General features: G+C 42.0%; 1 protein-coding gene across 2 annotated transcripts; it reads right to left on the reverse strand.

Moving 5' to 3' along the window:
- Positions 1-255: 255 nt before the first annotated feature.
- LOC146206357 (uncharacterized) lies at positions 256-26681 on the reverse strand. 2 transcript variants are annotated; one of them, XM_084591025.1, is made up of 5 exons: positions 26156-26678; positions 19211-19408; positions 11079-11276; positions 4064-4196; positions 256-1827 (listed from the first exon to the last, which is right to left on the reverse strand). In XM_084591025.1, exons 3-5 carry the CDS (start codon positions 11205-11207, stop codon positions 1751-1753), a joined length of 339 nt encoding a protein of 112 aa, XP_084447151.1. In that variant the 5' UTR covers positions 11208-11276; positions 19211-19408; positions 26156-26678; the 3' UTR covers positions 256-1750. The 2 variants fall into 2 exon arrangements, with proteins under 2 accessions (XP_084447151.1, XP_084447152.1); XM_084591026.1 differs by lacking the exon at positions 256-1827 and adding an exon at positions 3689-3794 and having other exon boundaries at positions 26156-26681.
- Between the last annotated feature and the right edge of the window lie 456 nt (positions 26682-27137).

The following is a 27137-nucleotide window of genomic DNA, read 5'->3' on the forward strand; positions in this document are numbered from 1 at the left end:
GAAGAGCCAGTCAGAATGAGCTCTGATTTCAGCTTCTAGCGATTCAGGTAGTACAACCACCTGGAATGCCAACTAGTGGCCAAAGGTACACACAGTTTCAGTTCTCACTTGCTTTTGAGTATGTACAGGTGCGGACATAAGTAAACGGATCACGGTTTTTCGTTCCAATTACTATCACGCCTTTTGTATTAGAGATAAGAAAAAAATATTTATCCAAGTGAAACCGCATTGGCTTCTTCTACTGATTTGCACGACTGCCTGTTTCAATTAAAGAACACGTGAAAATTTTTAGAATGAAATAGGGTGCTCAGTTTACGTTTCTCCGCACCGGTACACATGATCGCTGCATGTTCTCAGTTTTATCTCTATTTGGGAGGGTTTCCACAATCGTTACCAACGATCTGCTGCCATTGGCGTGAAGCACGTAGAGTTTTCACGTAGAGAGCAACCTAGTGTATGCTTGAGTGAAGACTGTCCAGCTTATGAAACAGACTTCTGAACTGTTTTGTACTCCTTCTTTCTTCTCGATAGAAATGAAACAAGCTAGTATTTGTAAAAATACAAATAAATATGATTGTACAGGGATTTTTGAGAAACAAACAGGTTGCTTGTTTTGACAGATGTTTGGAAGAAGTGAAATGGTCAAATTCATAGGCCTCTTGTTTGTCCAACACGGGCACTATGAAACTTCACCGGCTGAAGCTGCTTTGAAATGAAGGCAATATCTACAGCGGTTTGCTTCCACCAGGAATAAAGCTATGAATCTGCTTCATAGCAGTGCTCGTGCTTCTCCAAGTGGCAGACCTGTACAATGTAGGCCAGCTGCCACAAGTAAAGCTCCAGTTGTGGCTTTTTCAGAACATCAATCAAGTATGAGGCCCTCACAGCCACATTAGGCAGGATTTGCACGTAGCTTCCTGAGAAGAGCTCAGTAAACAGATATTTAACCTTCGTGGCACACCAGCTCAAACCTTGTCACCCTCTGCAAAATGTGCCACCCATAAACCACAAAAAGCTCAGAAATGCACGAAACGAGTTGTGCTATGAGCAAAAGACCCGAGCTAAAAAATAAGGTTTCTAGCAATTAGGCAAAGTTAAGAGAATGGCATGCCTTCACAATGGACCACATACCACATTGGTTCCTGGTAATTTGGCTTCACTGCATTTTATTGGTGTAGTCAGGAGAATAGGAATTTCAAACTCGCAACTATCACCCCCATCTTGATACATCAAGGCAACTGCTGCAGACATACAACAGATCCGAAGGCATGTCACCTAGCACATATACAATAGATGCTGTCGAGAGAGTGCAAGAAATGGCTGATTCCATGCCAAGTTATCCAAGAGAATGCCATGTTTTGGACACCATCACACACAGAGAACTTGTTTTCAGTGAACCACAGCTGTGTTACCTTGGCAAGGGGTTAAGTTTTCTTCTACATGACAAACTCTTCAATCCATTTCAGGTCTGTTCAGGTATCAATCTGTTACTTTAATTTTCAAGGCTAAAAACTAGAGGCAAAAAATTGCAGTCACACATTTTTGCTTCCCGCCTTCCCCCACTGCAAATCATGCGTCCAAAATCACTCAAAATGCTTTCCAAATAATAACATGTCAGGAAATGCAAGGGTGACAAGATTTCACCACAAGATTAAATACACTGCTAGCAAGGCATTTTAAACTCAACTGGGAGCACGCTCTAAACCAGTAGAAGGAGTGAGAGTATCCATTTGGTCAACCCAGTCACAGCTCACTGCACTACCGAGGTGGCAGAGGAATCGAACTGTTGAAGGGAACTCGTACGTCGGCCCCAAGTATTTCTTGCCTCTGCAAATGTAAATAAATGAGAATGCTGTCAGAGTAATACTGCAATTACATTTAGTTTGCATAAATTCAGCAAACTCACTCACAGTAGAATTTGGTTCGAGCAAAGCAAGTGAGAGTGCCTGCTGGAGAAGGAAAAAGGCAGTAGTGAGATACAGTAGGACGTGGAGGAGACAGGCAGTCAATGCTAGCACAAATACAAATATTTAGCACACTTACAAAACACTGAAAGAACAACAAACAAAGAGTTTGGTTGGTTTGTGGGGTTTAACGTCTTAAAACGACTCAGGCTATGAGAGATGCCGTAGTGGAGGACTCTGGAAATTTCGACCACCTGGGGTTCTTTAACGTACACTGACATCGCACAGCCCACGGAGTTAAGTTTGTGGGCTTCGCACAGAAGCGAGATTCCGAATGGACGACCAAGGTCAAGGGGCAGCTTGAAGCGGGCTGATTTATGAAGGTCGCACAGGCGACCGCTTCTCGGAAGTGAGCCCAGAACACACGGCAGTGGGCGACGCTGCCGGCCCTGTCCGTTCCGTGCCGTGAGGGAGGAAGAGCAGTGCAAGTAGAAGGCGCAGCGTAAGCGTGTGGTTGTGGGTTCAGTGCTAACTGCTGTGTCTCCCGGTTCGAGTGGAGAGGGCGCGGAGGCCATAAATCCCGAAACGCGGCGTAACACGGGCCTGGGGAGAACGCGCTGTTGACACGTCTTCCTGGGAAGACGCCTGTACGTCCCTTTGAATCCGCCGCCCGCGCGCAACCGACCAAGAGCAGGGATCGAAATGTTTGGGCCTGAGGTTTGCGTGTGTGTTTTTGTGTGTGTATTGTCGGAAGTGTAACCGTCGACCCCGTTTGTCTTTGCTTGGCGCCACTTGCATGGTAGGATTTTGAAGAGGGAGTAAATCGCAGATGTATTTGCTTGCATGCGCAACCACTCACTGCTGAGTGCGTTCGTTGTGTGTGTTTTATTTGACATGCGTAGGAGAGGGGTACGTGTGGCACAATGATGATTGGCCAGTCCATTTCGAAGCACTGCATGTTATTGGCCACAGAGTGATTAGTCGTTGATTGGTCAACGGACCATACTCGAATTTTGAGCGCTAAGGAAGGAGCGTTGAGACAGTTGGGCTTGGAAGAGAGTTGGGCTCGGAGCACAGTGGGGCTCAAACAAGAGTCGAGGGCAGACGGGTTGTTCGAGGAGGGAGGCTAGGCTGACGGAGGGCCCAAGGGACTACGGCCTAAAGTGTAGCAGAAGGCCAAGGCCTGATTCTGCTAGCCTCTGACCTCCGATCGTGCACCCGGTTGCAGTTAGCCCTCCATGTTTTGGTGTTGCATCTGACGACGTTATTGTAAATAGTAAACAAGTGTAAATAAACGTGTACAGTCCGAGAAGGGAAGTCCTCATCTCCACACCGCAATGTGTCGCTGTGCCACGGACGCAGCGGTGGTCATCAACACCACTCTGTACGAGCGAAGGCAGAAGGAGAAACAGCAAGAAACACCTGCTGTACAGGGAAGCCCATCTATTCCCCAAGCCTTTGCCCTATCAGTTTAACTCACGGGCACCTTGCTTTTCGCCTCCATCGAAAAGCGGCCGAATCTAAGTTAAATCACTGGTGCCGTAAGTGCCGAATATGCTGCTACTTGCATGGGACAGCAATGGAGAGTGTTTATAGCAACAAGTGCCAACTTTGACAGGATTACGAGGTACACCCTCCTATGTTTTTAACCTCAACGCACGAGCGTCAACCGCAGAGTCGATAAGCGCTGTACAACTGAACACAGCGGTAAAATGAGCGAGAATATGCACCTGCGTGCAATGAGCACTCCGGTGCAGTTATCCTCTACCAGGCTGTTACGGGAGCCGGATCCAACTCCACCTGCTTTATTGTGCGTTATCGCATTTCCTTCTGTTTTCTGCACGCCGCTGGGAAAAGATTAGAAAAGGCCACGTGGAACCGCTTGCTTTCCTGTACGAAAAGAAGATGTGAATTGATAAGCAAAACGAAACAAAATGCTCATACGCATTTAGTATAATCAGTGGGCGTATATCGCATTCCATCCAGCGCTGCCACCTGACCGCTTATTTTTAAATTGATGGAAGCGTTCAGAAATCGGATTGGAATGGTACTGAGGCTTCCCTTTTTTACCAGGTGGACCAGAAAGGTCGTAGCCAAGTCAATTCCTTACTGTGACGGAGTCTGTCTCGCCCTGGCGCAACGCCACCAACACTATTTACCTAGTATGCCTCTTATCCAGTTCTCAAGGCGTCGTTTGGTTGTCTCCACAGCCACAGCCTTCTCATCCCGCTGTGTCGCATCACTGTCCACTGCAGCGTCTCCTTGCGGCTGTCCAGACGTGAACCCCAGCACCTGCAGCAAAGTTGACCCGCTAGGCTTACATGGTATGAACACTTGGCAAGTCAACACAATGTGTTCGATCGTCTCTCTCTCCCGCCCGCACACCGCACACAAGACATCCGTGTTGTCGGTTGGTTGGTTTGGTTGGTTTGTGGGGTTTAACGTCCCAAAGCAACTGAGGCTATAAGAGACGCCGTAGTGGAGGACTCCGGAAATTTCGACCACCTGGGGTTCTTTAACGTGCACCGACATCGCAAAGCACACGGGCGCCTTGCTTTTCGCCTCCATCGAAAAGCGGCCGCCGAGGCCGGGATTCGATCCCGCATCCTTGGGAACAGTGGTCGAGCGCCGTAACCACTGCGCCACCCCGGCGGGGCATCCGTGTTGTCCTTGCCCTCGATCCGCGCATGCCATCGCGTGATGATGACGATAACGGTGCTCAAAAGAAGCAGGGGCGAGTTTCCGTTCCCAGAACAGCCTGGCAGAGGACAGCTACACCGGAGTGCTCATTGTGCGCACGTGCGTATTCTCGCTCATTTCGCCGCTGTGCTCCATCATACGGCACTTATCGACTCGATGGTCGACGCTCGTGCATTCAGGTTAAAAAAGTGGGAGGGTGTACATGCAATGGTGCCTCACTCTCCCCGACAAAAAGTGCCAGCCCAGGTTAATAATTTCTTTGTTTTCCAATAGGCTGTCAATGGCCTTGACAGCAGCTTGAAGCCAAGCACTGCCTACTATGTATGAAGGCATTGTTTTTACTAGTTTTCCCAGTTTTCTCAAATTAGAATGATGACGCTATTGGAGCAGGAAAAAAATATATTACGGAACTCTGTGGTGGTGACATGCATCTATATAAACAAGCTCAGCGAGTTCTACCAATGCAGTTATTTTGGTAGTAAAAAGACATATTCTCATAGGCAAGGACCTATGGTAGCCGCAGAGTAATGAAGTCACTCTCATTACTGCATCCACCAATATAACTGAGTACTTGACAGTGGAATGGGTGAGCAAATAAGCACAATAAATTCGTGCACGCCCATATCTTGTTGCCATTTCATGCTGACCAGTAGGCTCGTTTCACTCCCAGGCTCATTTAGCACTGGGCCAGTTTACATTTATACTATCTTTCAGCTGGCCAGCAACTCCCCTTCTTTAGCACTTCGCCGAAACTACAAAGAAGCTGACCTCTTGCACTGCAGCACTACGTATGGTCTGCATGGATGAATGCCACCTACCTTCCGACAGTTTTTCGACAGAAGCACTACCCTTTCTATGGGCCCAGCCACTCCATCTGCTGTAGTTGCGAGGAAGGAAATAAAACGTCCTGATCATAAACCAGCATGTTCACGCTGGCGCACAAAAAATGCGTGCTACTGCCCAAACAAACTAGGCCATAAAAAAGCAAATGACAAACTTCCATGACTGCAGACTCACAAATAGTTTCACATTATCTGTAAGTCGCAGCGTATGTCCGAATAATCCAGAGCACCCCGAAGACAAAAGCAACCGGCGGCCGATCGGTGCACAGCAGCAGGTATGCAACGGAATTGTTTCAAGCGTGAAGAAACGGGATCGACGCCATTATGCAGTCTCCTCATAAAATCAGGCTTTAAGTGCACATCTTCAAACATTGTCTGCCTTCTAGTATGCTCCTTCTGTCATAAACAGTACATCGGAGACACAGAACATAAGGCTTAATGGCCATCGGGCAGACACAGGCAAAAACCTCCCGAAAGCAGTTTCCCAGCATTTCAATCAGAAAGACTATAAGTTCGAAGAAATTAAATTATTATTCTCCAGACAGGCTTTAAATCTGCAAGGGACAGAAAATATAGAGACGCATATCTATTTCATAAATTTAGAACATTGGAACCAGCAGAAAAATATATCTGTGAAGGAATGTTAGAATCCCTTAAGTATATTCTCTCTGCATCGTAACTATTTCGGAAAACAATCCCACATAGCGTTAATTGTACAGTTTCTTCATATATACTCTGTTCCCCTCCGCAGTAGCATAAGCAGCAGATGTTCCTCCAAACCCATTTCCTCCTTATCGCTTGTTACTTGAGTTTGCCCACAAACTTTTTTTTTTGCATGTCAGTTATGGTTCACTGTGCAGTTATAATTCTGTTTCTTTGTCCTTCTCTCCCCCCCCCCCCCCCCACCCCTTTTGCTTAAGTGGTAACTAATCATCTACCTGAAATTGTAGTTTTTCCTGCTACTGCCACTTTTATTTATTTTGTAGGCCACAGGATCCCTGGTTCTAGGCTGAGGATGCATACTGAAGAAATATTTTTTTTTTTACTCCATGACCTACTTTCTTCTCAGGCATGCTCCTCCCTCCGCACTCCTTGACTTACTTTCTTCTCACCTACTTTCCTCCTCCCCAGTTTTTCTTCTTCGGAAGCAAAAGTGTATTTAAACCCCTGCTAGTGATGATCGCTTTTTCCAGACGAAGACAAGTCCACTTGTCGAGATGTTGGCTCGACCTGCGAACTGGGGTGTACCCTATTTACCCTTGTTCAGTGCTCCTTCATACAGTGTAAACAATCTTCTTCCTCTCGTTCTACCTGGACCATTCACTTATCTGTAACACTAGTTTATACCCTCTATTTCAACATGGCTTGAAGGCATACATGAATATTGCACCAATAACTATAGTAGGGAGTATGCCATTCTTTACACCAGGAGTGTACTATTGGCAGACAATGACAATGAATCCATGATAATGCCTGACCAAAGCACATGCATCACAGCTTAGCTAAAGTGAATCAAGAACATGGCTAACAGGTTTTGCAAAATCAATGTAAATAATATCAATCTGCAATAAAAAACTCAGGTGAAAAACTTGTAAATTCATTTCAGTTTTTTTTTTTTTGCACAAGCAGGATAGAAACTGCTAGCAGAAAAAGAAAAGAAATAATTTAGAATTATGATATGGGAAGAATCATGCAGGTAGATTATATCCTGAAATCGTCCATGCACAATGCATGCTAAAAAAATATAACAGATCCGAACAACTCTAGGCATTAATGGCATCACTTTGCATAGCTTCAAGGAGTTGCAGAAAAAAAATCAAGATTGGCTGAAAATTAAAATTGGCTAACATATTTTAGCCGTTTTAAACAGCTCAGGTTTAAATAACAGTACATAATGTATGAGCTCGCATTAAGTTCATAAGTTTGCAGATACCATGAGAAGTAATAATCACCAGCATCTGAGAAAACGAGGCCTAGGTAACAAGTAATCATGCAAAGCTAGTTCAGCCCATGAGCACATAAAAATTAGGTATTCATTTAAGAGCTTGTCGGTCAGATGAAAATTAGAAATTAAAATGATTAGTGAAAAATAAAATGCAAACGAGTGCATACCAGTGATTAGCAAATCCAAGAATTTTTAGAGTTACGTCATATGTTGGCTAGCATGTCCTGATGAAAAAATTTTCTTTCAGAGCATTACAGTCAAAAGTTTATTTTTTTAGGCAGATGAGAATTTTGTCATTAAAAGCATGGTTTTTCATTTCATGGAAAAGTTGCCTTATTCTGTAACAAATTTCTGGCAGATAATCAAGGCATCATTGCATCACAATAAATGCATAATAGGGGCACATATATACAAAAATGTGGCCTTTTATTCCTGAAGGACTATTAACACTAACTACTGCTGTTAACCGAGAACAAAAGAAGTTTCACTCGGAAAATCTGCTAGTCAGTGTTATTTCTCACAAAATACTTTGTGGTCACAAAATTGCCATGGGAGTGGAAAGATTGTATAGCTTTGTATAGTGGCCTCTGAAGCCTTAGCGTTCAATCTTGTCTGGATTAAGTATGGCTGTCAGGCAAGAACGAGGTCGACAGAGTTTGTGCCCCAAGTTGGCATGCAACCTTTTCTGCAGATACAAAGCAAGGCATAAGCCGCCGTAAAAACATATAGTACAGCCATGACAGCAGTCACACATGCCCATCTGAGGAGGCTAATTTTTGTTTAGAGAAAACACATTTATTCCCAAAATTAATTATATCAAAAGCTTCAATCATTTGTTGCCAAGGTTTAGCTTTGGCACCAGCCAGAATTGTAGGCTTTGTACAGAGGTTCCATCTCATATTTTTTATTGCCTAGTCATGCTCATACAGTCTGCTGTTGATGCACCTCCCCATTTGTACAATGTGTATACAACCGCAGCTCAGAAAGATGCTGTGCACAACCTTAGTGGTGTATTTTAACCTACCAATTTTTTTTTTCACATATATATTGTTTCTTGGTCAAAATGGGACAGATTAGCAGCAGTTTAGTAGCTGAGGAAACCACCTTGACATCATATCCGTTGTGCATCTTCATATTGCGGGAAATTTCATGGAGTAAGAATTTATTTCCCGCATTGTCTTCAGACTGAAAGACTCAGATCTGGTTGGTTTCTTTTACATTTTGGAGAAAGCATGCTGCAACACTGCAGATGACGTTTGAGCATAACTGCTTTCTCGAGCAGTTCAAGCTGGCCTTCAAAGTTGTTATTCAAGGAATGTGAACAAACAAGTCATCTGTATTACAGCTTCCACTAAAAGCTGATAAAACGTGGAAAAGTTGCTAATTTTCTTTCCACAATGATGACCAAAATCTTTCCACAGTTTATAAATCACAATTTCAAAACAAGAATAATGTCTGCTAAAAGGAAGTTTATCCTGGTCTTTCCAGAAAATACATCTTCTGCAATGTCAGTGTGTATACAGCCAAAAGTATAAGAAACCAACAAGGAGGGCCCAAACAATGCATCTGTAAGACACTGCATGAAAATAGTTCCTTATCCGTATTACATTTCCCACAAAATAAAGATTGGCCACAAATGGTGTCTTTTTTCCCCCTCTAATCAACTGTTTAGAATCCGCACTCTCTTACACAAGAAGTGAGAGATATGTAAAAAGAAAATCAGGAACTGTACACTGAATGCACCACTAATATTGTGTACAACCTTGCTCTTACCTGTGCTTGCATATGCATTTGGCAAATGAGAAAGTGAATTTGACAGCCGACTGTACGAACGTGAAAGAATAAAAACAATTAAAGACGGCACCTTCTATACACAGGCTGCAATTCTGGCACATGGAAAAAAAAAAGCTTTAACAGGAACAAATTGTGATCATATAACTAAATGACATGAGAAATTCAGCACTGCTTCAGCTTTACTTCTAAGCAAAGACCTAAGACCTGGTTGGTTTCTTTTACATTTTGGAGAAAGCATGCTGCAACACTGCAGATGACGTTTGAGCATAACTGCTTTCTCGAGCAGTTCAAGCTGGCCTTCAAAGTTGTTATTCAAGGAATGTGAACAAACAAGTCATCTGTATTACAGCTTCCACTAAAAGCTGATAAAACGTGGAAAAGTTGCTAATTTTCTTTCCACAATGATGACCAAAATCTTTCCACAGTTTATAAATCACAATTTCAAAACAAGAATAATGTCTGCTAAAAGGAAGTTTATCCTGGTCTTTCCAGAAAATACATCTTCTGCAATGTCAGTGTGTATACAGCCAAAAGTATAAGAAACCAACAAGGAGGGCCCAAACAATGCATCTGTAAGACACTGCATGAAAATAGTTCCTTATCCGTATTACATTTCCCACAAAATAAAGATTGGCCACAAATGGTGTCTTTTTTCCCCCTCTAATCAACTGTTTAGAATCCGCACTCTCTTACACAAGAAGTGAGAGATATGTAAAAAGAAAATCAGGAACTGTACACTGAATGCACCACTAATATTGTGTACAACCTTGCTCTTACCTGTGCTTGCATATGCATTTGGCAAATGAGAAAGTGAATTTGACAGCCGACTGTACGAACGTGAAAGAATAAAAACAATTAAAGACGGCACCTTCTATACACAGGCTGCAATTCTGGCACATGGAAAAAAAAAAGCTTTAACAGGAACAAATTGTGATCATATAACTAAATGACATGAGAAATTCAGCACTGCTTCAGCTTTACTTCTAAGCAAAGACCTAAGACAGCCACATTTGACCTTACTGGTGTCACTCCCCGTTTTATCAGTTCAGTGACTGAGGGCGCGCAAAATAAATAACTAAATAAATATGCTTTTGCACTGACACTTTTAATGTTTGTTTTGCTTGATGCAGCTTTAGCGTCAGTTACCTTTCAGTCTACCTTGCTGGGACACTTTTTACCCAGCTCACAAGCCAATGCTGAGTTTTTTTTTTTTTTTTTGCTCTTCCTGATAATTCTGCTATGATAGACATTCCATACTTTACTGTCACCTGCTTTTTTTACGTAGCTCATGAATTTTTAAATGATGCTGCAGCTGCTTAATTTGGAGTATCTTATCTCCATACATTGCATCCAGGCTTCTTGCATCCCGTAAAAGGCTGCTAATTTGAATCAAGCAGGCGTTCATCTTTTGCCATATTTGTTAAGTATGTGCTGCAGTAATCTGAAAGTTGTGCTTTGCATATGCCACATGTGTTTGTTCAGTTGTTCTTGCCTTCTTTGCAGCTGTATCGACCTTCTAGAAAGAATGGATTGGCTGACAGCCAACCATATTTTCAAATTTGTGCAAGATTTATTCGAAAAAGTTAAGCTAGGATGGCATTCTGCAATAAAGGTCTTTAGATGGACTTAAGGGATACAGGTGAGCTGTCATTTAAGTTCATGGTTTCAGTTGGTTGTCTCATGACAGGTCAACCAAGCGACATATGGCATGTGCACCAAAGCAATAAACGCATGAGAGTCATGAAAATCTGTGGTAGCAACCAGAAAGGTCAAGGAAAGAAGACATTAAAACCACAAACTGAATAACTAATCTTGACGCAACTGGAGCAGGGTAGGTGACAAATCTATGTTAAAGAAGTCTATTGTATGGCCACATTTATTTTAGGTGCATACCCCATTAGTCCCAGAAGAGCGCTGGCTTGTGTAGGTGGGGCAGGCTCCACGCGGTGAATCTGGATGCAGGGAATGCACTCCACCTTCAGATGCTTTGTAGATGGCTGCTGGGAGCAGCAAAGCAGCCATACCCAGATAAGTGGCGGTGGCGTTGAGGGTGCAAAGTAGCTGCAGCTAGGCACGGCTTCAAAGCAGACCCTGCATCAAAAAAGACGACTTCAATATCTTGCCTCAAAGTAGAATATGTTTATAAAGAGCTGTTGTTTAGTGACATTTTGAACAATTAGTTATACATTCATTCTTAGAGCACAGTACAAGATATTATGAACAGTAGATCGCAAATGCTCATGCCCATGCTAAAAATTAGCCATTCAGGGAATGATATGATAGCATTTCGCACACAGAGATGTTTTTTTTTTTTAAATTTTTTTAAATTTATAAATTTTACTTTTCTACAGCAATTCTTAGCATAACCAAACATTTGCTTTCTATTCCGAGAAGTTTTACGACTTTGAAAGCATTTTTCATTTTTTCAGTTATTTCTTTCATCAATTACTAAATTTTATTCATTAGCACCATCAAACATAGGCTTTTCATTCTATTAATTTTGACACCTCTGAACCCCCTTTCCTTATTTTTCACTTAATTCAACAATTATTTACAGTGCTTTCATTAATTTGTCATCAACTAGAAAACAAATAATTAATTTACTAGAACCACAAATTGCCATGATATGGTTTTTTTACGCAGCCCCAGATTATTTCTGACCTACTACACCGACCACTACTGCCACGCTGATGACTTTTCGATCAAACGAGCAGTTTAAGCTGTCACTTAAAACAGCATTTGCTGAAGTCGTCTCAAAGGAAGCAATTTGCACTAGTGAAAAAAATTTAAAAAAATGGCTTTGACCCAACCTCTTTCCTCTAAACATTTAGCCGCAGACCCTTTGAAGCCACCATAAGCAATAATAAAGGAAGAGGCACTTCCATGATTCCTGAGTAGGCCTCTGTGTATTGGCAGAAAAGATAATTGCTAAATATGTGTTGAAAAACTTCCGTCCCCAAGAGAGGGGGTCTCATGAAACACATGTCATAAATCAAAGAAGGACGCATGGTGTGCAATTATGCATCTAGTGATACAGAAAATAAAAAGGGTAGCAAGAAAATGCTAACTGAATATGCATGTCGTTCGAAGTCTCACGAATATTTTACCATCTCAAAAATCTGGCACTGGAGCTGTAATCAAGCCTGCTTCTGGTTTGAAATATAATGAACATTAACTCGTTCACCCTTATATCTCTGCACGTGGCAGTAAATGGTTTTCTTTTGCAATGTTTTGCATGCATCAAAAACAATTCTCCTTTGCATATTATCCATGCATAAGTTGATAAACCTCAGTTTGAACTCTGTGCTCTTCTTTGTTTTCTGGTTTGCGCAACCTTGTTTTGGTCACACTTATAAGTCTTAAAAATCATCAAAGGAGTCAAATTGCAAATGTATCAGGCCTTACTGCCATGCATCTGAAGTCTATAAATAGCACGATTACAGGCCATATTATCATTGGAGGTTACGCTAACAAGAGGAATAAGTTTTTGGAGAAAAGCATGTGCTATGTATAAGTTTTTCCAATAATAAAGTCAGCTAGCTATTTCTGCTTAGAAAAGCACAATGTGTGGTGAACCACCGGTTAAGTTTCCAAAGGAAGAAAGTTCAGATGCATCTTGTGTGTTTGCAAACTGATTCATAATTGCTGATAAACAGCTTCCTCTCACTGACCTGCTCACAGAAAACCACAATAGCACCTTCTTAATTCTTAGTTCTTTTCCCGCACTAAAGTTAGGGAACAGAAAAGAACGAAATGGAAAGTTTCCTTTTATCTGCGATTATTTTTGCTCTGCATAATTGAAAGCCAACTTGTCTGGTATACTATTGATCACAGGCTTTCGGCACCCACATATGCTACAACCACTGCGCCACCCCGGCAGGTGGTGCAGTCGTTACGGCGCTCGACTACTGTTCCCAAGGATGCGGGATCGAATCCCGGCCTTGGCGGCCGCTTTTCGGTGGAGGCGAAAAGCAAGGTGCCCGTGTGCTGTGCGATGTCAGTGCACGCTAAAGAACCCCAAGTGGTCGAAATTTCCGAAGTCCTCCACTACGGCATCTCTCATAGCCTAAGTCACTTTGGGATATTAAACCCCACAAACCAAGCAACCAAAAAAGAACGCTTTTCTCAAAAAGAAAGCAACACTGAGCCTCGTGAAATGCTGTCAAAAATTGCTTCAAATTATTGTGAATGCCACAGGCCTTTTTACTTTAGACTGAGATTTGAATATAAAAGAAACCACTATGTTTTGCTATAAACATGGCAAGTCTGATTTGGTATTACGATGGCATAGAGAAGAAAAGCAGTATTTCCTTAACTGAAGCAGGGAACAATACATAAGAGTTATCCCACTTGTCCACTCATGAAAGGCCTCATATTGCAGTTTTAAACAGTTTAAGGGGACAATGTGACACGCATGTACAATAGATTCAATGTGTTATGTTGAAACAAGACCACACAATGCAACCGCACTCATGAACGTATTTGATACTTCATTTGTGAAATGAAACGTTTATACAGTCAGGAGAAGTAGACATACTGCTCTAATCATCACATAATGTGGAAATTCTGAACACCATTTGGCCTGAAAAAAAGTTGCTTGGACTGCCAGAAGATCAAATCAGTCCATATTGTCGACCATAAACCCTGACTTCTCATTGGAGGGTCAAATTCTAAAGTTAAAGGTCAGCTACTTTGGTCATCTGATGAGAAGAGAGGAGTCGCTGGAGAAAGATTTGATGTTGGGAAAAGTTGAGGGTCACCAGAGAAGGGTTAGGCAGCGAACGCGATGGTTAGATGGCATCATCAAGGCGCTGCTGATGAAGTTATGTGACGTTGGGAAGATAGTGAGAGACCGGAAAGCGTGGCGTGATATGGTCCATAGGGTCACGAAGAGTCGGACACAACTGAACTGAACTGAAATATACAGGGGTGAAGCTATTTAAACAGCTTCAATCAATAGTATGTACTGCCTAGCATGTTGGTTCATGATACAGAAGAATACAGCAGTGTAGTAGCAGATACAGAAGAATACAGCACAGTAGTAGCAGGGACAAGAAAGACAGATGCAAACAAGGGCGCTCACTAATACCGCTGTCACAGGGGCAGTTTCAATGCCCATCGAGACAAATGGAGATTGAGCTCAATGGGGTTCGGCCACTTCCACACGGCAATTTTCAATAATGCTTGAACGCGATCAGTATTGACTCATGAGGTTTAAGAATGACCCTTGGCATGCCAAGGAACATTAAGAGCAGCCCCGCATTCACCGTAAAGTAAAAATCAAGAGAAAATTAAAAAAAAAGAAAGCAAAATGTCTTCTGGATTAAATTGTTGACAGTAAACAGTCCGTCAACCAGCTTTTTGGGAGTCAAATTGATAGCTCTAGATAATGTGCGGTGTTCAGATGTAAACAAACTGACAATTTTCTTATACGGCAGCACGGCATGCCCCAGCATTTTGCTCATGTTCGCCTTTTACCATGCTTTGCGACAGCCAAGACTAAAGAGAGCCCCATATGTGCTTTTAACGATAGCAACTACGAGTGCAATGAAGACAACCACCGAGCTCTGTCAGCATCCTGGCACACAACAAATGCGGCAAATGCAAATAATTCGTCGTCGTTCCAGCGTTGCTCGCCTGCAGTGCCTGTGGGTTATGCTGTTTTGTGAGGTATTCGAATACCCTTCTCTGAAAGATTCAAAAAAAGCACTTAGTGTGATATCCGCCTTGTTTTATACTGTTTCACTTCACATCTTTACTAGATGTTGTTGCATATGGCTAAATCTTTTGAATGACACCCTCACTACTCAATGCCCATTGAAATTCGCCGTGTGGCAGTGGTGCATCTCGACGACCACCGAAAATGTCAATTACCATTCACTCAGTGGACATTGAGATTGCCCGTGCGACAGAGGTATAACATGGGTGTCTGCCAGAATTTTTTCTTAAAGGCGGGGTGGCGGCCAAATGCCCCTTTTGCACCCTTCTTCTGATGCCCATGATGATCAACAGCCCCTTCCTGCCAATCTAACATAACATGATCACAGGTGCTCAAAAACAATTATTCTTAGGTACATGGACCGTGTGCTAACACACTTATCAAAGAAATTTGAAAAGGCCTGAGTGTTTGCTTTTACTCGTGTGGGGGTGTCAAAGCCCTTGTAAAGGACAGCTGTTCTTCCAAGGGCAGGTGTGCAGTTCTTACACATGCTGCAAATTTCACTGAGCTTACCCAAGTCTACCTCTTTCAGCTCCTTCTAGTCTCCTGCAGCCTAGTGTTTAGACACCCTCCTCTGGCTGAAATAGATATTTCTACATGACAGAGAAATGAAGTATTTTTTTTTTTTTTTTTGCAGTTTAGCTGGCACAGGCAATGTTTGGCCACACAGACGGGCTCTACAATGCTCTCAGAATTACCTTTTTTGCACCACTGGTTCAATTTCTTTGACACAGAGAAAACAACAATAGTTTAATGCTTTCTTTCCAATCTTTTTTAGCTTGTGTGATATAGTATGTACACAGATTATGAAAGCATCCTGAACAGGATTTGAGAGGGAGCTTCAGTTCACAAGCCGAGCCAACATTTCGACAAGAAGACTTGTCTTCATCTGCACCCAGACGAAGACAAGTCCTTTTGTCAAAACGTTGGCTCGGCTTGCAAACTGAGGCTTCTCCTCAACCGAAGTTCAATGCTTTTTAAACCGTGTAGCCATCTCCTTTCTCTCATTCTGCCCAGTCTGTAAACACAATATCATAAATACCTTCCTTTGAAGTTGATTGCTTTGGGTTGCTTCTTAATAGCAGAGAGCTCTCTGATACAGCAATTAAAAAATTTGCTGTATACCTGGATTCTTTAAAACGGTGCAGTTGGCTCTGAAATGTAGCTTCCTGTTGGCGTGTGCATAATTTTTCAGGAGAGCTCATGAAACAAGAACATACTAGGTCCCTTTACTAGTTTCAAATGTGCCGAGGCATGCACAAGAACCGGCTTGTTGCCCCTTAGCTCCCAGGCTCAGCATACATGTTTAGGGCCAAAATGCAAGCCCAAATCCAGACACCTAATGTGGCCATCAGCTGGGCACTGCATGGTTACCTTTAACGTTTGAAGGCAGACAGTGAACATGGTTACAACTTGGGACACTTATGTCTCAAAATACCATCTGACATCTGAGAAAACGAGGCCTAGATAGTAAGTAATCATGCAAAGCTAGTTCAGCCCATGAGCACATAAAAATTCGGTATTCATTTAAGAGCTTGTAGGTCAGATGAAAATGGTTTGTTGAAAATGAATATTAAAATGATTTGTGAAAAATAAAATGCAAACGAGTGCATACCAGCGATTAGCAGATCCAAGAATTTTTAGAGTTATGTCATATGTTGGCTAGCATGTCCTGATGAAAAAATTTTCTTTCAGAGCATTACAGTCAAAAGTTTATTTTTTTAGGCATATGACAATCTTGTCATTAAAAGCATGGTTTTTCACTTCATGGAAAAGTTGCCTTATTCTGTAACAAATTTCTGGCAGATAATCAAGGCATCATTGCATCACAGTAAATGCATAATAGGGGCACATATATACTAAAATGTGGCATTTTATTCCTGAAGGACTATTAACACTAACCACTGCTGTTAACCGAGACCAACAGAAGTTTCACTCGGAAAATCTGCTAGTCAGTGTTATTTCTCACAGAATGTGCCTGCAGCTCCAAAAATATTTTGTGGTCACAACATTGCCATGGGAGTGGAAAGATTGTATAGCTTTGTATAGTGGCCTCTGACGCCTTAGCGTTCAATCTTGTCTGGATTAAATATGGCTGTCAGGCAAGAACGAGGTCGACGGAGTTTGTGCCCCGAGTTGGCATGCAACCTTTTCTGCAGTATACAAAGCAAGGCATAAGCCGCCGTAAAACCATATAGTACAGCCATGACAGCAGTCACACATGCCCATTTGAGGAGGCTAATTTTTGTTTAGAGAAAACACATTTATCCCCAGAATTAATTATATGAAAAGCTTCAATCACTTCTTGCCAAGGTTTAGCTTTGGCACCAGCCAGAATTGTAGGCTTTGTACAGAGGTTCCATCTCATAATTTTTATTGCCTAGTCATGCTCATACAGTCTGCTGTTGATGCACCTCCCCATTTGTACAATGTGTATACAACCGCAGCTCAGAAAGATGCTGTGCACAACCTTAGTGGTGTATTTTAACCTACCATTTTTTTTTCACATATTTATTGTTTCTTGGTCAAAATGGGACAGATTACCAGCAGTTTAGTAGCTGAGGAAACCACCTTGACATCATATCTGTTGTGCATCTTCATATTGCGGGAAATTTCATGGAGTAAGAATTTATTTCCTGCATAGTCTTCAGACTGAAAGACTCGGATCAGGTTGGTTTCTTTTACATTTTGGAGAAGACATGCTGCAATACTGCAGATGACGTTTGAGCATAACCTGCTTTCTCGAGCAGTTCAAGCTGGCCTTTAAAGTTGTTATTCAAGGAATGTGAACAAACAAGTTATCTGTATTACAGCTTCCACTAAAAGCTGATAAAACGTGGAACAGTTGCTAATTTTCTTTCCACAATGATGACCAAAATATTTCCACAGTTTATAAATCCCAATTTCAAAACCAGAATAATGTCTGCTTATACAGCAAAAAGTATAAGAAACGAACAAGGAGGGCGAACAAGGAGGGCCCAAACAATGCATCTGTAAGACACTGCATAAAAATAGTTCCTTATCCGTATACATTTCCCACAAAATAAAGATTGGCCACAGATGGTGTCTTTTTTCCACATCTAATCAACTGTTCAGAATCCGCACCCTCTTACACAAGAAGTGAGAGATATGTAAAAAGAAAATCAGGAACTGTACACTGAATGCACCACTAATATTGTGTACAACCTTGCTCTTACCTGTGCTTGCATATGCATTTGGCAAATGAGAAAGTGAATTTGACAGCCGACTGTACGAACGTGAAAGAATAAAAACAATGAAAGACGGCACCTTCTATACACAGGCTGCAATTCTGGCACATGGAAAAAAAAAGCTTTAACAGGAACAAATTGTGATCATATAACTAAATGACGTGAGAAATTCAGCACTGCTTCAGCTTTACTTCTAAGCAAAGACCTAAGACAGCCACATTTGACCTTACTGGTGTCACTCCCCGTTCTATCAGTTCAGTGACTGAGGGCACGCAAAATAAATAACTAAATAAATATGCTTTTGCATTGACATTTTTAATGTTTGTTTTGCTTGATGCAGCTTTAGCGTCAGCTACCTTTCAGTCTACCTTGCTGGGACACTTTTTACCCAGCTTACAAGCCAATGTTGAGTTTTTTTTTTTGCTCTTCCTGATAGTTCTGCTATGATAGACATTCCATACTTTATTGTCACCTGCTTTTTTTACGTAGCTCATGAATTTTTAAATGATGCTGCAGCTGCTTAATTTGGAGTATCTTATCTCCATACATTGCATCCAGGCTTCTTGCATCCCGCAAAAGGCTGCTAATTTGAATCAAGCAGGCGTTCATCTTTTGCCATATTTGTTACATATGTGCTGCAGTAATCTGAAAGTTGTGCTTTGCATATGCCACATGTGTTTGTTCAGTTGTTCTTGTCTTCTTTGCAGCAGTATCGACCTTCTAGAAAGAATGGATTGGCTGACAGCCAACCATATTTTCAAATTTGTGCAATATTTATTAGGAAAAGTTAAGCTAGGATGGCATTCTGCAATAAAGGTCTTTAGATGGACTTAAGGGATACAGGTGAGCTGTCTTTTAAGTTCACGGTTTCAGTTGGTTGTCTCATGACAGGTCAACCAAGAGACATATGGCATGTGCACCAAAGCAATAAACGCATGAGAGTCATGAAAATCTGTGGTAGCAACCAGAAAGGTCAAGGAAAGAAGACATTAAAACCACAAACTGAATAACTAATCTTGACGCAACTGGAGCAGGGTAGGTGACAAATCTATGTTAAAGAAGTCTATTGTATGGCCACATTTATTTTAGGTGCATACCCCATTAGTCCCAGAAGAGCGCTGGCTTGTGTAGGTGGGGCAGGCTCCAAGCGGTGAATCTGGATGCAGGGAATGCACTCCACCTTCAGATGCTTTGTAGATGGCTGCTGGGAGCAGCAAAGCAGCCATACCCAGATAAGTGGCGGTGGCGTTGAGGGTGCAAAGTAGCTGCAGCTAGGCACGGCTTCAAAGTAGACCCTGCATCAAAAAAGACGACTTCAATATCTTGCCTCAAAGTAGAATATGTTTATAAAGAGCTGTTATTTAGTGACATTTTGAACAATTAGTTATACATTCATTCTTAGAGCACAGTACAAGATATTATGAACAGTAGATCGCAAATGCTCATGCCCATGCTAAAAATTAGCCATTCAGGGAATGATATGATAGCATTTCGCACACAGAGATGTTTTTTTTTTTTAATTTTTTTAAATTTATAAATTTTACTTTTCTACAGCAATTCTTAGCATAACCAAACATTTGCTTTCTATTCCGAGAAGTTTTACGACGTTGAAAGCATTTTTCATTTTTTCAGTTATTTCTTTCATCAATTACTAAATTTTATTCATTAGCACCATCAAACATAGGCTTTTCATTCTATTAATTTTGACACCTCTGAACCCCCTTTCCTTATTTTTCACTTAATTCAACAATTATTTACAGTGCTTTCATTAATTTGTCATCAACTAGAAAACAAATATTAATTAATTTACTAGAACCACAAATTGCCATGATATGGTTTTTTTACGCAGCCCCAGATTATTTCTGACCTACTACACCGACCACTACTGCCACGCTGATGACTTTTCGATCAAACGAGCAGTTTAAGCTGTCACTTAAAACAGCATTTGCTGAAGTCGTCTCAAAGGAAGCAATTTGCACTAGTGAAAAAAATTTAAAAAAATGGCTTTGACCCAACCTCTTTCCTCTAAACATTTAGCCGCAGACCCTTTGAAGCCACCATAAGCAATAATAAAGGAAGAGGCACTTCCATGATTCCTGAGTAGGCCTCTGTGTATTGGCAGAAAAGATAATTGCTAAATATGTGTTGAAAAACTTCCGTCCCCAAGAGAGGGGGTCTCATGAAACACATGTCATAAATCAAAGAAGGACGCATGGTGTGCAATTATGCATCTAGTGATACAGAAAATAAAAAGGGTAGCAAGAAAATGCTAACTGAATATGCATGTCGTTCGAAGTCTCACGAATATTTTACCATCTCAAAAATCTGGCACTGGAGCTGTAATCAAGCCTGCTTCTGGTTTGAAATATAATGAACATTAACTCGTTCACCCTTATATCTCTGCACGTGGCAGTAAATGGTTTTCTTTTGCAATGTTTTGCATGCATCAAAAACAATTCTCCTTTGCATATTATCCATGCATAAGTTGATAAACCTCAGTTTGAACTCTGTGCTCTTCTTTGTTTTCTGGTTTGCACAACCTTGTTTTGGTCACACTTATAAGTCTTAAAAATCATCAAAGGAGTCAAATTGCAAATGTATCAGGCCTTACTGCCATGCATCTGAAGTCTATAAATAGCACGATTACAGGCCATATTATCATTGGAGGTTACGCTAACAAGAGGAATAACAAGTTTTTGGAGAAAAGCATGTGCTATGTATAAGTTTTTCCAATAATAAAGTCAGCTAGCTATTTCTGCTTAGAAAAACACAATGTGTGGTGAACCACCGGTTAAGTTTCCAAAGGAAGAAAGTTCAGATGCATCTTGTGTGTTTGCAAACTGATTCATAATTGCTGATAAACAGCTTCCTCTCACTGACCTGCTCACAGAAAACCACAATAGCACCTTCTTAATTCTTAGTTCTTTTCCCGCACAAAAGTTAGGGAACAGAAAAGAACGAAATGGAAAGTTTCCTTTTATCTGCGATTATTTTTGCTCTGCATAATTGAAAGCCAACTTGTCTGGTGATCACAGGCTTTCGGCACCCACATATGCTACAACCACTGCGCCACCCCGGCGGGTGGTGCAGTGGTTACGGCGCTCGACTACTGTTCCCAAGGATGTGGGATCGAATCCCGGCCTTGGCGGCCGCTTTTCGGTGGAGGCGAAAAGCAAGGTGCCCGTGTGCTGTGCGATGTCAGTGCACGCTAAAGAACCCCAAGTGGTCGAAATTTCCGAAGTCCTCCACTACGGCATCTCTCATAGCCTAAGTCACTTTGGGATGTTAAACCCCACAAACCAAGCAACCAAAAAAGAATGCTTTTCTCAAAAAGAAAGCAACACTGAGCCTCGTGAAATGCTGTCAAAAATAGCTTCAAATTATTGTGAATGCCACAGGCCTTTTTACTTTAGACTGAGATTTGAATATAAAAGAAACCACTATGTTTTGCTATAAACATGGCAAGTCTGATTTGGTATCACGATGGCATAGAGAAGAAAAGCAGTATTTCCTTAACTGAAGCAGGGAACAATACATAAGAGTTATCCCACTTGTCCACTCATGAAAGGCCTCATATTGCAGCTTTAAACAGTTTAAGGGGACAATGTGACACGCATGTACAATAGATTCAATGTGTTATGTTGAAACAAGACCACACAATGCAACCGCACCCATGAACGTATTTGATACTTCATTTGTGAAATGAAACGTTTATACAGTCAGGAGAAGTAGACATACTGCTCTAATCATCACATAATGTGGAAATTCTGAACACCATTTGGCCTGAAAAAAAGTTGCTTGGACTGCCAGAAGATCAAATCAGTCCATATTGTCGACCATAAACCCTGACTTCTCATTGGAGGGTCAAATTCTAAAGTTAAAGGTCAGCTACTTTGGTCATCTGATGAGAAGAGAGGAGTCGCTGGAGAAAGATTTGATGTTGGGAAAAGTTGAGGGTCACCAGAGAAGGGTTAGGCAGCGAACGCGATGGTTAGATGGCATCATCAAGGCGCTGCTGATGAAGTTATGTGACGTTGGGAAGATAGTGAGAGACCGGAAAGCGTGGCGTGATATGGTCCATAGGGTCACGAAGAGTCGGACACAACTGAACTGAACTGAAATATACAGGGGTGAAGCTATTTAAACAGCTTTAATCAATAGTATGTACTGCCTAGCATGTTGGTTCATGATACAGAAGAATACAGCAGTGTAGTAGCAGATACAGAAGAATACAGCACAGTAGTAGCAGGGACAAGAAAGACAGATGCAAACAAGGGCGCTCACTAATACCGCTGTCACAGGGGCAGTTTCAATGCCCATCGAGACAAATGGAGATTGAGCTCAATGGGGTTCGGCCACTTCCACACGGCAGTTTTCAATAATGCTTGAACGCGATCAGTATTGACTCATGAGGTTTAAGAATGACCCCTGGCATGCCAAGGAACATTAAGAGCAGCCCCGCATTCACCGTAAAGTAAAAATCAAGAGAAAATTAAAAAAAAGAAAGCAAAATGTCTTCTGGATTAAATTGTTGACAGTAAACAGTCCGTCAACCAGCTTTTTGGGAGTCAAATTGATAGCTCTAGATAATGTGCAGTGTTCAGATGTAAACAAACTGACAATTTTCTTATACGGCAGCACGGCATGCCCCAGCATTTTGCTCATGTTCGCCTTTTACCATGCTTTGCGACAGCCAAGACTAAAGAGAGCCCCATATGTGCTTTTAACGATAGCAACTACGAGTGCAATGAAGACAACCACCGAGCTCTGTCAGCATCCTGGCACACAACAAATGCGGCAAATGCAAATAATTCGTCGTCGTTCCAGCGTTGCTCGCCTGCAGTGCCTGTGGGTTATGCTGTTTTGTGAGATATTCGAATACCCTTCTCTGAAAGATTCAAAAAAAGCACTTAGTGTGATATCCGCCTTGTTTTATACTGTTTCACTTCATATCTTTACTAGATGTTGTTGCATATGGCTAAATCTGTTGAATGACACCCTCACTACTCAATGCCCATTGAAATTCGCCGTGTGGCAGTGGTGCATCTCGACGACCACCGAAAATGTCAATTACCATTCACTCAGTGGACATTGAGATTGCCCGTGCGACAGAGGTATAACATGGGTGTCTGCCAGAATTTTTTCTTAAAGGCGGGGTGGCGGCCAAATGCCCCTTTTGCACCCTTCTTCTGATGCCCATGATGATCAACAGCCCCTTCCTGCCAATCTAACATAACATGATCACAGGTGCTCAAAAACAACTATTCTTAGGTACATGGACCGTGTGCTAACACACTTATCAAAGAAATTTGAAAAGGCCTGAGTGTTTGCTTTTACTCGTGTGGGGGTGTCAAAGCCCTTGTAAAGGACAGCTGTTCTTCCAAGGGCAGGTGTGCAGTTCTTACACATGCTGCAAATTTCACTGAGCTTACCCAAGTCTACCTCTTTCAGCTCCTTCTAGTCTCCTGCAGCCTAGTGTTTAGACACCCTCCTCTGGCTGAAATAGATATTTCTACATGACAGGGAAATGAAGTAATTTTTTTTTTTGCAGTTTAGCTGGCACAGGCAATGTTTGGCCACGCAGACGGGCTCTACAATGCTCTCAGAATTACCTTTTTTGCACCACTGGTTCAATTTCTTTGACACAGAGAAAACAACAATAGTTTAATGCTTTCTTTCCAATCTTTTTTAGCTTGTGTGATATAGTATGTACACACATTATGAAAGCATCCTGAACAGGATTTGAGAGGGAGCCTCAGTTCACAAGCCGAGCCAACATTTCGACAAGAAGACTTGTCTTCATCTGCACCCAGACGAAGACAAGTCCTTTTGTCAAAACGTTGGCTCGGCTTGCAAACTGAGGCTTCTCCTCAACCAATGTTCAATGCTTTTTAAACCGTGTAGCCATCTCCTTTCTCTCATTCTGCCCAGTCTGTAAACACAATATCATAAATACCTTCCTTTGAAGTTGATTGCTTTGGGTTGCTTCTTAATAGCAGAGAGCTCTCTGCTACAGCAATTAAAAAATTTGCTGTATACCTGGCTTCTTTAAAACGGTGCAGTTGGCTCTGAAATGTAGCTTCCTGTTGGCGTGTGCATAATTTTTCAGGAGAGCTCATGAAACAAGAACATACTAGGTCTCTTTACTAGTTTCAAATGTGCCGAGGCATGCACAAGAACCGGCTTGTTGCCCCTTAGCTCCCAGGCTCAGCATACATGTTTAGGGCCAAAATGCAAGCACAAATCCAGACACCTAATGTGGCCATCAGCTGGGCGCTGCATGGTTACCTTTAACGTTTGAAGGCAGACAGTGAACATGGTTACAACTTGGGACACTTATGTCTCAAAATACCATCTGACATCATTCAGAACTGCAAGGACGGCATCCATAAACCTAAAGATCATGACTTACATCGCGCTCGGTGCACTGATCCTGAAACTTGCAGTCTCAGAGAGACATATATATCGCTCAAGACTGGCGCGACACATGTACCAATACAAATTCTACTTCGTTGAGAGATAATATGATCTTCACACTGTATGAACAAAGATGGAGATCAAGTTTTTTGGAGTTGCTTTCAACATACCTGAACTCCACCTTTGAGAAGTGAGGTCTCGGAGAGCAGGATATATATAACTGAAGTAAACTCAGATAAAGATCGAAATTTGGGTGAGGTAAGCAAACACTGCAGCAAGTGCAAGAACTGCACACCTGCCTTTGAAAGAACAGCTGTTCTGCACAAATGCTCTGACACTAACACAAGACTGATGGCAGAAGCTCAGGTCGTTTCAAATTTGTTTGTAACCATGCTCTCCATGCACTTGAGTGGAAAAGGGTTGTTCTTAAATGCCCATGAACATACATGTTAAACATTAGATGGAAGGACTGGAGCAACAAAGTAATCATGTAACAGTTGCATGACATGTTTGTTGTTTCTTTTCTTTGTATTGTTTTGGAACTGGTGGCTCTATAAGCCAGTTCAAGTCTATAAACAGCATTGCTAGCATTTTGTTTGCATCAGTCTTCCTTGCCCATATCACCACTGTACTATATTAATCTGTTTCAAGCAATAATTAAAAAAAAAAAAAATGTACTCAACATTTTACGCGATCCACAAAAACCAAGGTAGAACAAGAGAAAGAAGATGCCTACGGCATGAAAGAGCACTGAGCAAAGGTTGTGGGGAGCCTGAGTTCGCAAGACAAGCCAACATTTCGACAAGGGGACTTGTCTTTGTATGGGCAGCATGACCATCGTGCTGCGAAAAATCTGTCAATGCCTGTCCAAAACCATAGTAAGTACACTGCCAATAACAAATCCGGCACAGTCAACATGTCAGAACCTACAGTGTAAGCAACCAGACACAAGATGAGCATAAAAAAAATGTTCATGCAATGAAAAATGGAAATGCAGATGGAGAGAAATTTATCTTTGTAATACCAACAGGATTGCAATCCTAGGTTGGATGGACCCGGCAGTAAAAAGACACAGCCAAAAACATGCATGCTTTTAAAGTGATCTGAGTACCCATGTCCACAAAATACTGCTGTTATCTTGATCACAAAGTACAAATTTAAGCTAGCACGGGCGTAGTACATCAACACACATACAAGAATACGGGAACCAGCACAAGCTGAAATGCGTAGAACGAGACACAGACGTGGACAAATTACTGCTTAACTTCAAGCATTTCAATTAAAAAAAAAAAAAAAAAAAAAAGACCCAATCTGCCTCCTACTGAAGCTAGTCACAAAAAGCATTCCACACACGGTAGCATTTTTTTTTTTTTTTAATACAAACCGACCGGGTCTATAATCATGGTGCAGCCGTTCTGCACCACGCCTTCTCGCAACAAATCACCGGGACTTTAACCCACAGGTGCCGTGACCCCTCTACGGCAGCTGAAATGAAGCGCCTACAACACTATTTAAAGGCTGTAAACACATACTGCAGCAGTACGATACAATACGTCGTCTCTCTAACTTCTCTTACTTCGCAATGTGCACAAGTACTTTAAATGCAGATTGTAAACATCGCTTACCTCTAAAGACAACTACGTAGTCGTGCAGACAGCTGTTCGCCTTTATCCAGGTTCAGCAAAAGTACTGCTGCATATTTGGCAAGTCCAACTTGTAGTCACATTGAATAGAGCTGTCGAGGCCTCCTCCTTCCGATCCTTTCAAACTGGACACAAAGCACCCATCCTTTAGACTGAGCACAGCACAATGAAGCACACGCACTGAGAAGTTAGCAAGACTCGAAATGGTCCTTTACGTGGAATATCGCATTTCGACAGCATTACACGAGTGAACGCCCTACTAAAGTTGTATTCGCACGCTGAACGCAGCACACTTCATGACGGTGCTTCGAACAAATATTGAAGTTCGCCGCCGTCCGGCATGGCGAGCAACAACAAAGACGAGACAATGACTAAAGTTGCTAAAGTGACGGGGCCCAAAGCCAAAGCTTTAACAACGGCGTTTAAGAAATAAAAAACACAAAGTGCATTTAGTTTCAGTTCCGATTTCACTGGGATAAAGCACGTGCAGACATTTTGCTTGACATTTTACTTTTACACTTGGGTACAATGTCGCATCAATGCATATCCTGAAATCACAGTTACTGGTGGTGGTGGTGAAAAACTTTATATTTGGGAGCCTTAAGGGATTACATGCTAATTACGGGTTCGGCGTGTTGTGGCCGGAAGCTGGTGCTTCCCAGCGACACCCAAAGCCCAAAGCCCAGTCCGTCAGCTGCTTTTGAACGGCCGGGTCAGAGCTGGACGGCTGGACACCGCAGCGCCGCAGCCTCCCATCGCTCGAGGTCGGAGAGTTGCCAAGTGGCTGGAGGGTGGAATTCCGAGCATATTATCATAATATGCTCAAAATCAGCTTTAGGTGCCCCACACAAGGTGCACTGCGGCGAGAACAGTCCTGGATGGATCAAAGATAAGAAAGCAGGGGATGGGAATGTACGGGACTGAAGCTGGCGCCACGTCACCTGTTGTAGCTTAGTCAGATTTA

Source organism: Amblyomma maculatum, chromosome 1 (assembly GCF_055883805.1).
Source record: "Amblyomma maculatum isolate TAMU_Amacu chromosome 1, ASM5588380v1, whole genome shotgun sequence".
Classification (NCBI taxonomy): Eukaryota; Metazoa; Arthropoda; class Arachnida; order Ixodida; family Ixodidae; genus Amblyomma; species Amblyomma maculatum.

Coding starts and splice junctions, on each gene's coding strand:
- LOC146206357 (XM_084591025.1), bottom strand. CDS start 11,207: ATGGCTGCTTTGCTGCTCCCAGCAGCCATCTACAAAGCATCTGAAGGT. Junction 4,197..11,078: donor GCTCTTCTGGGACTAATGGG/GTATGCACCTAA, acceptor ACTTTGCTGCAG/GTGCTGGGGTTCACGTCTGG. Junction 1,828..4,063: donor CTGGATAAGAGGCATACTAG/GTAAATAGTGTT, acceptor TTACATTTGCAG/AGGCAAGAAATACTTGGGGC.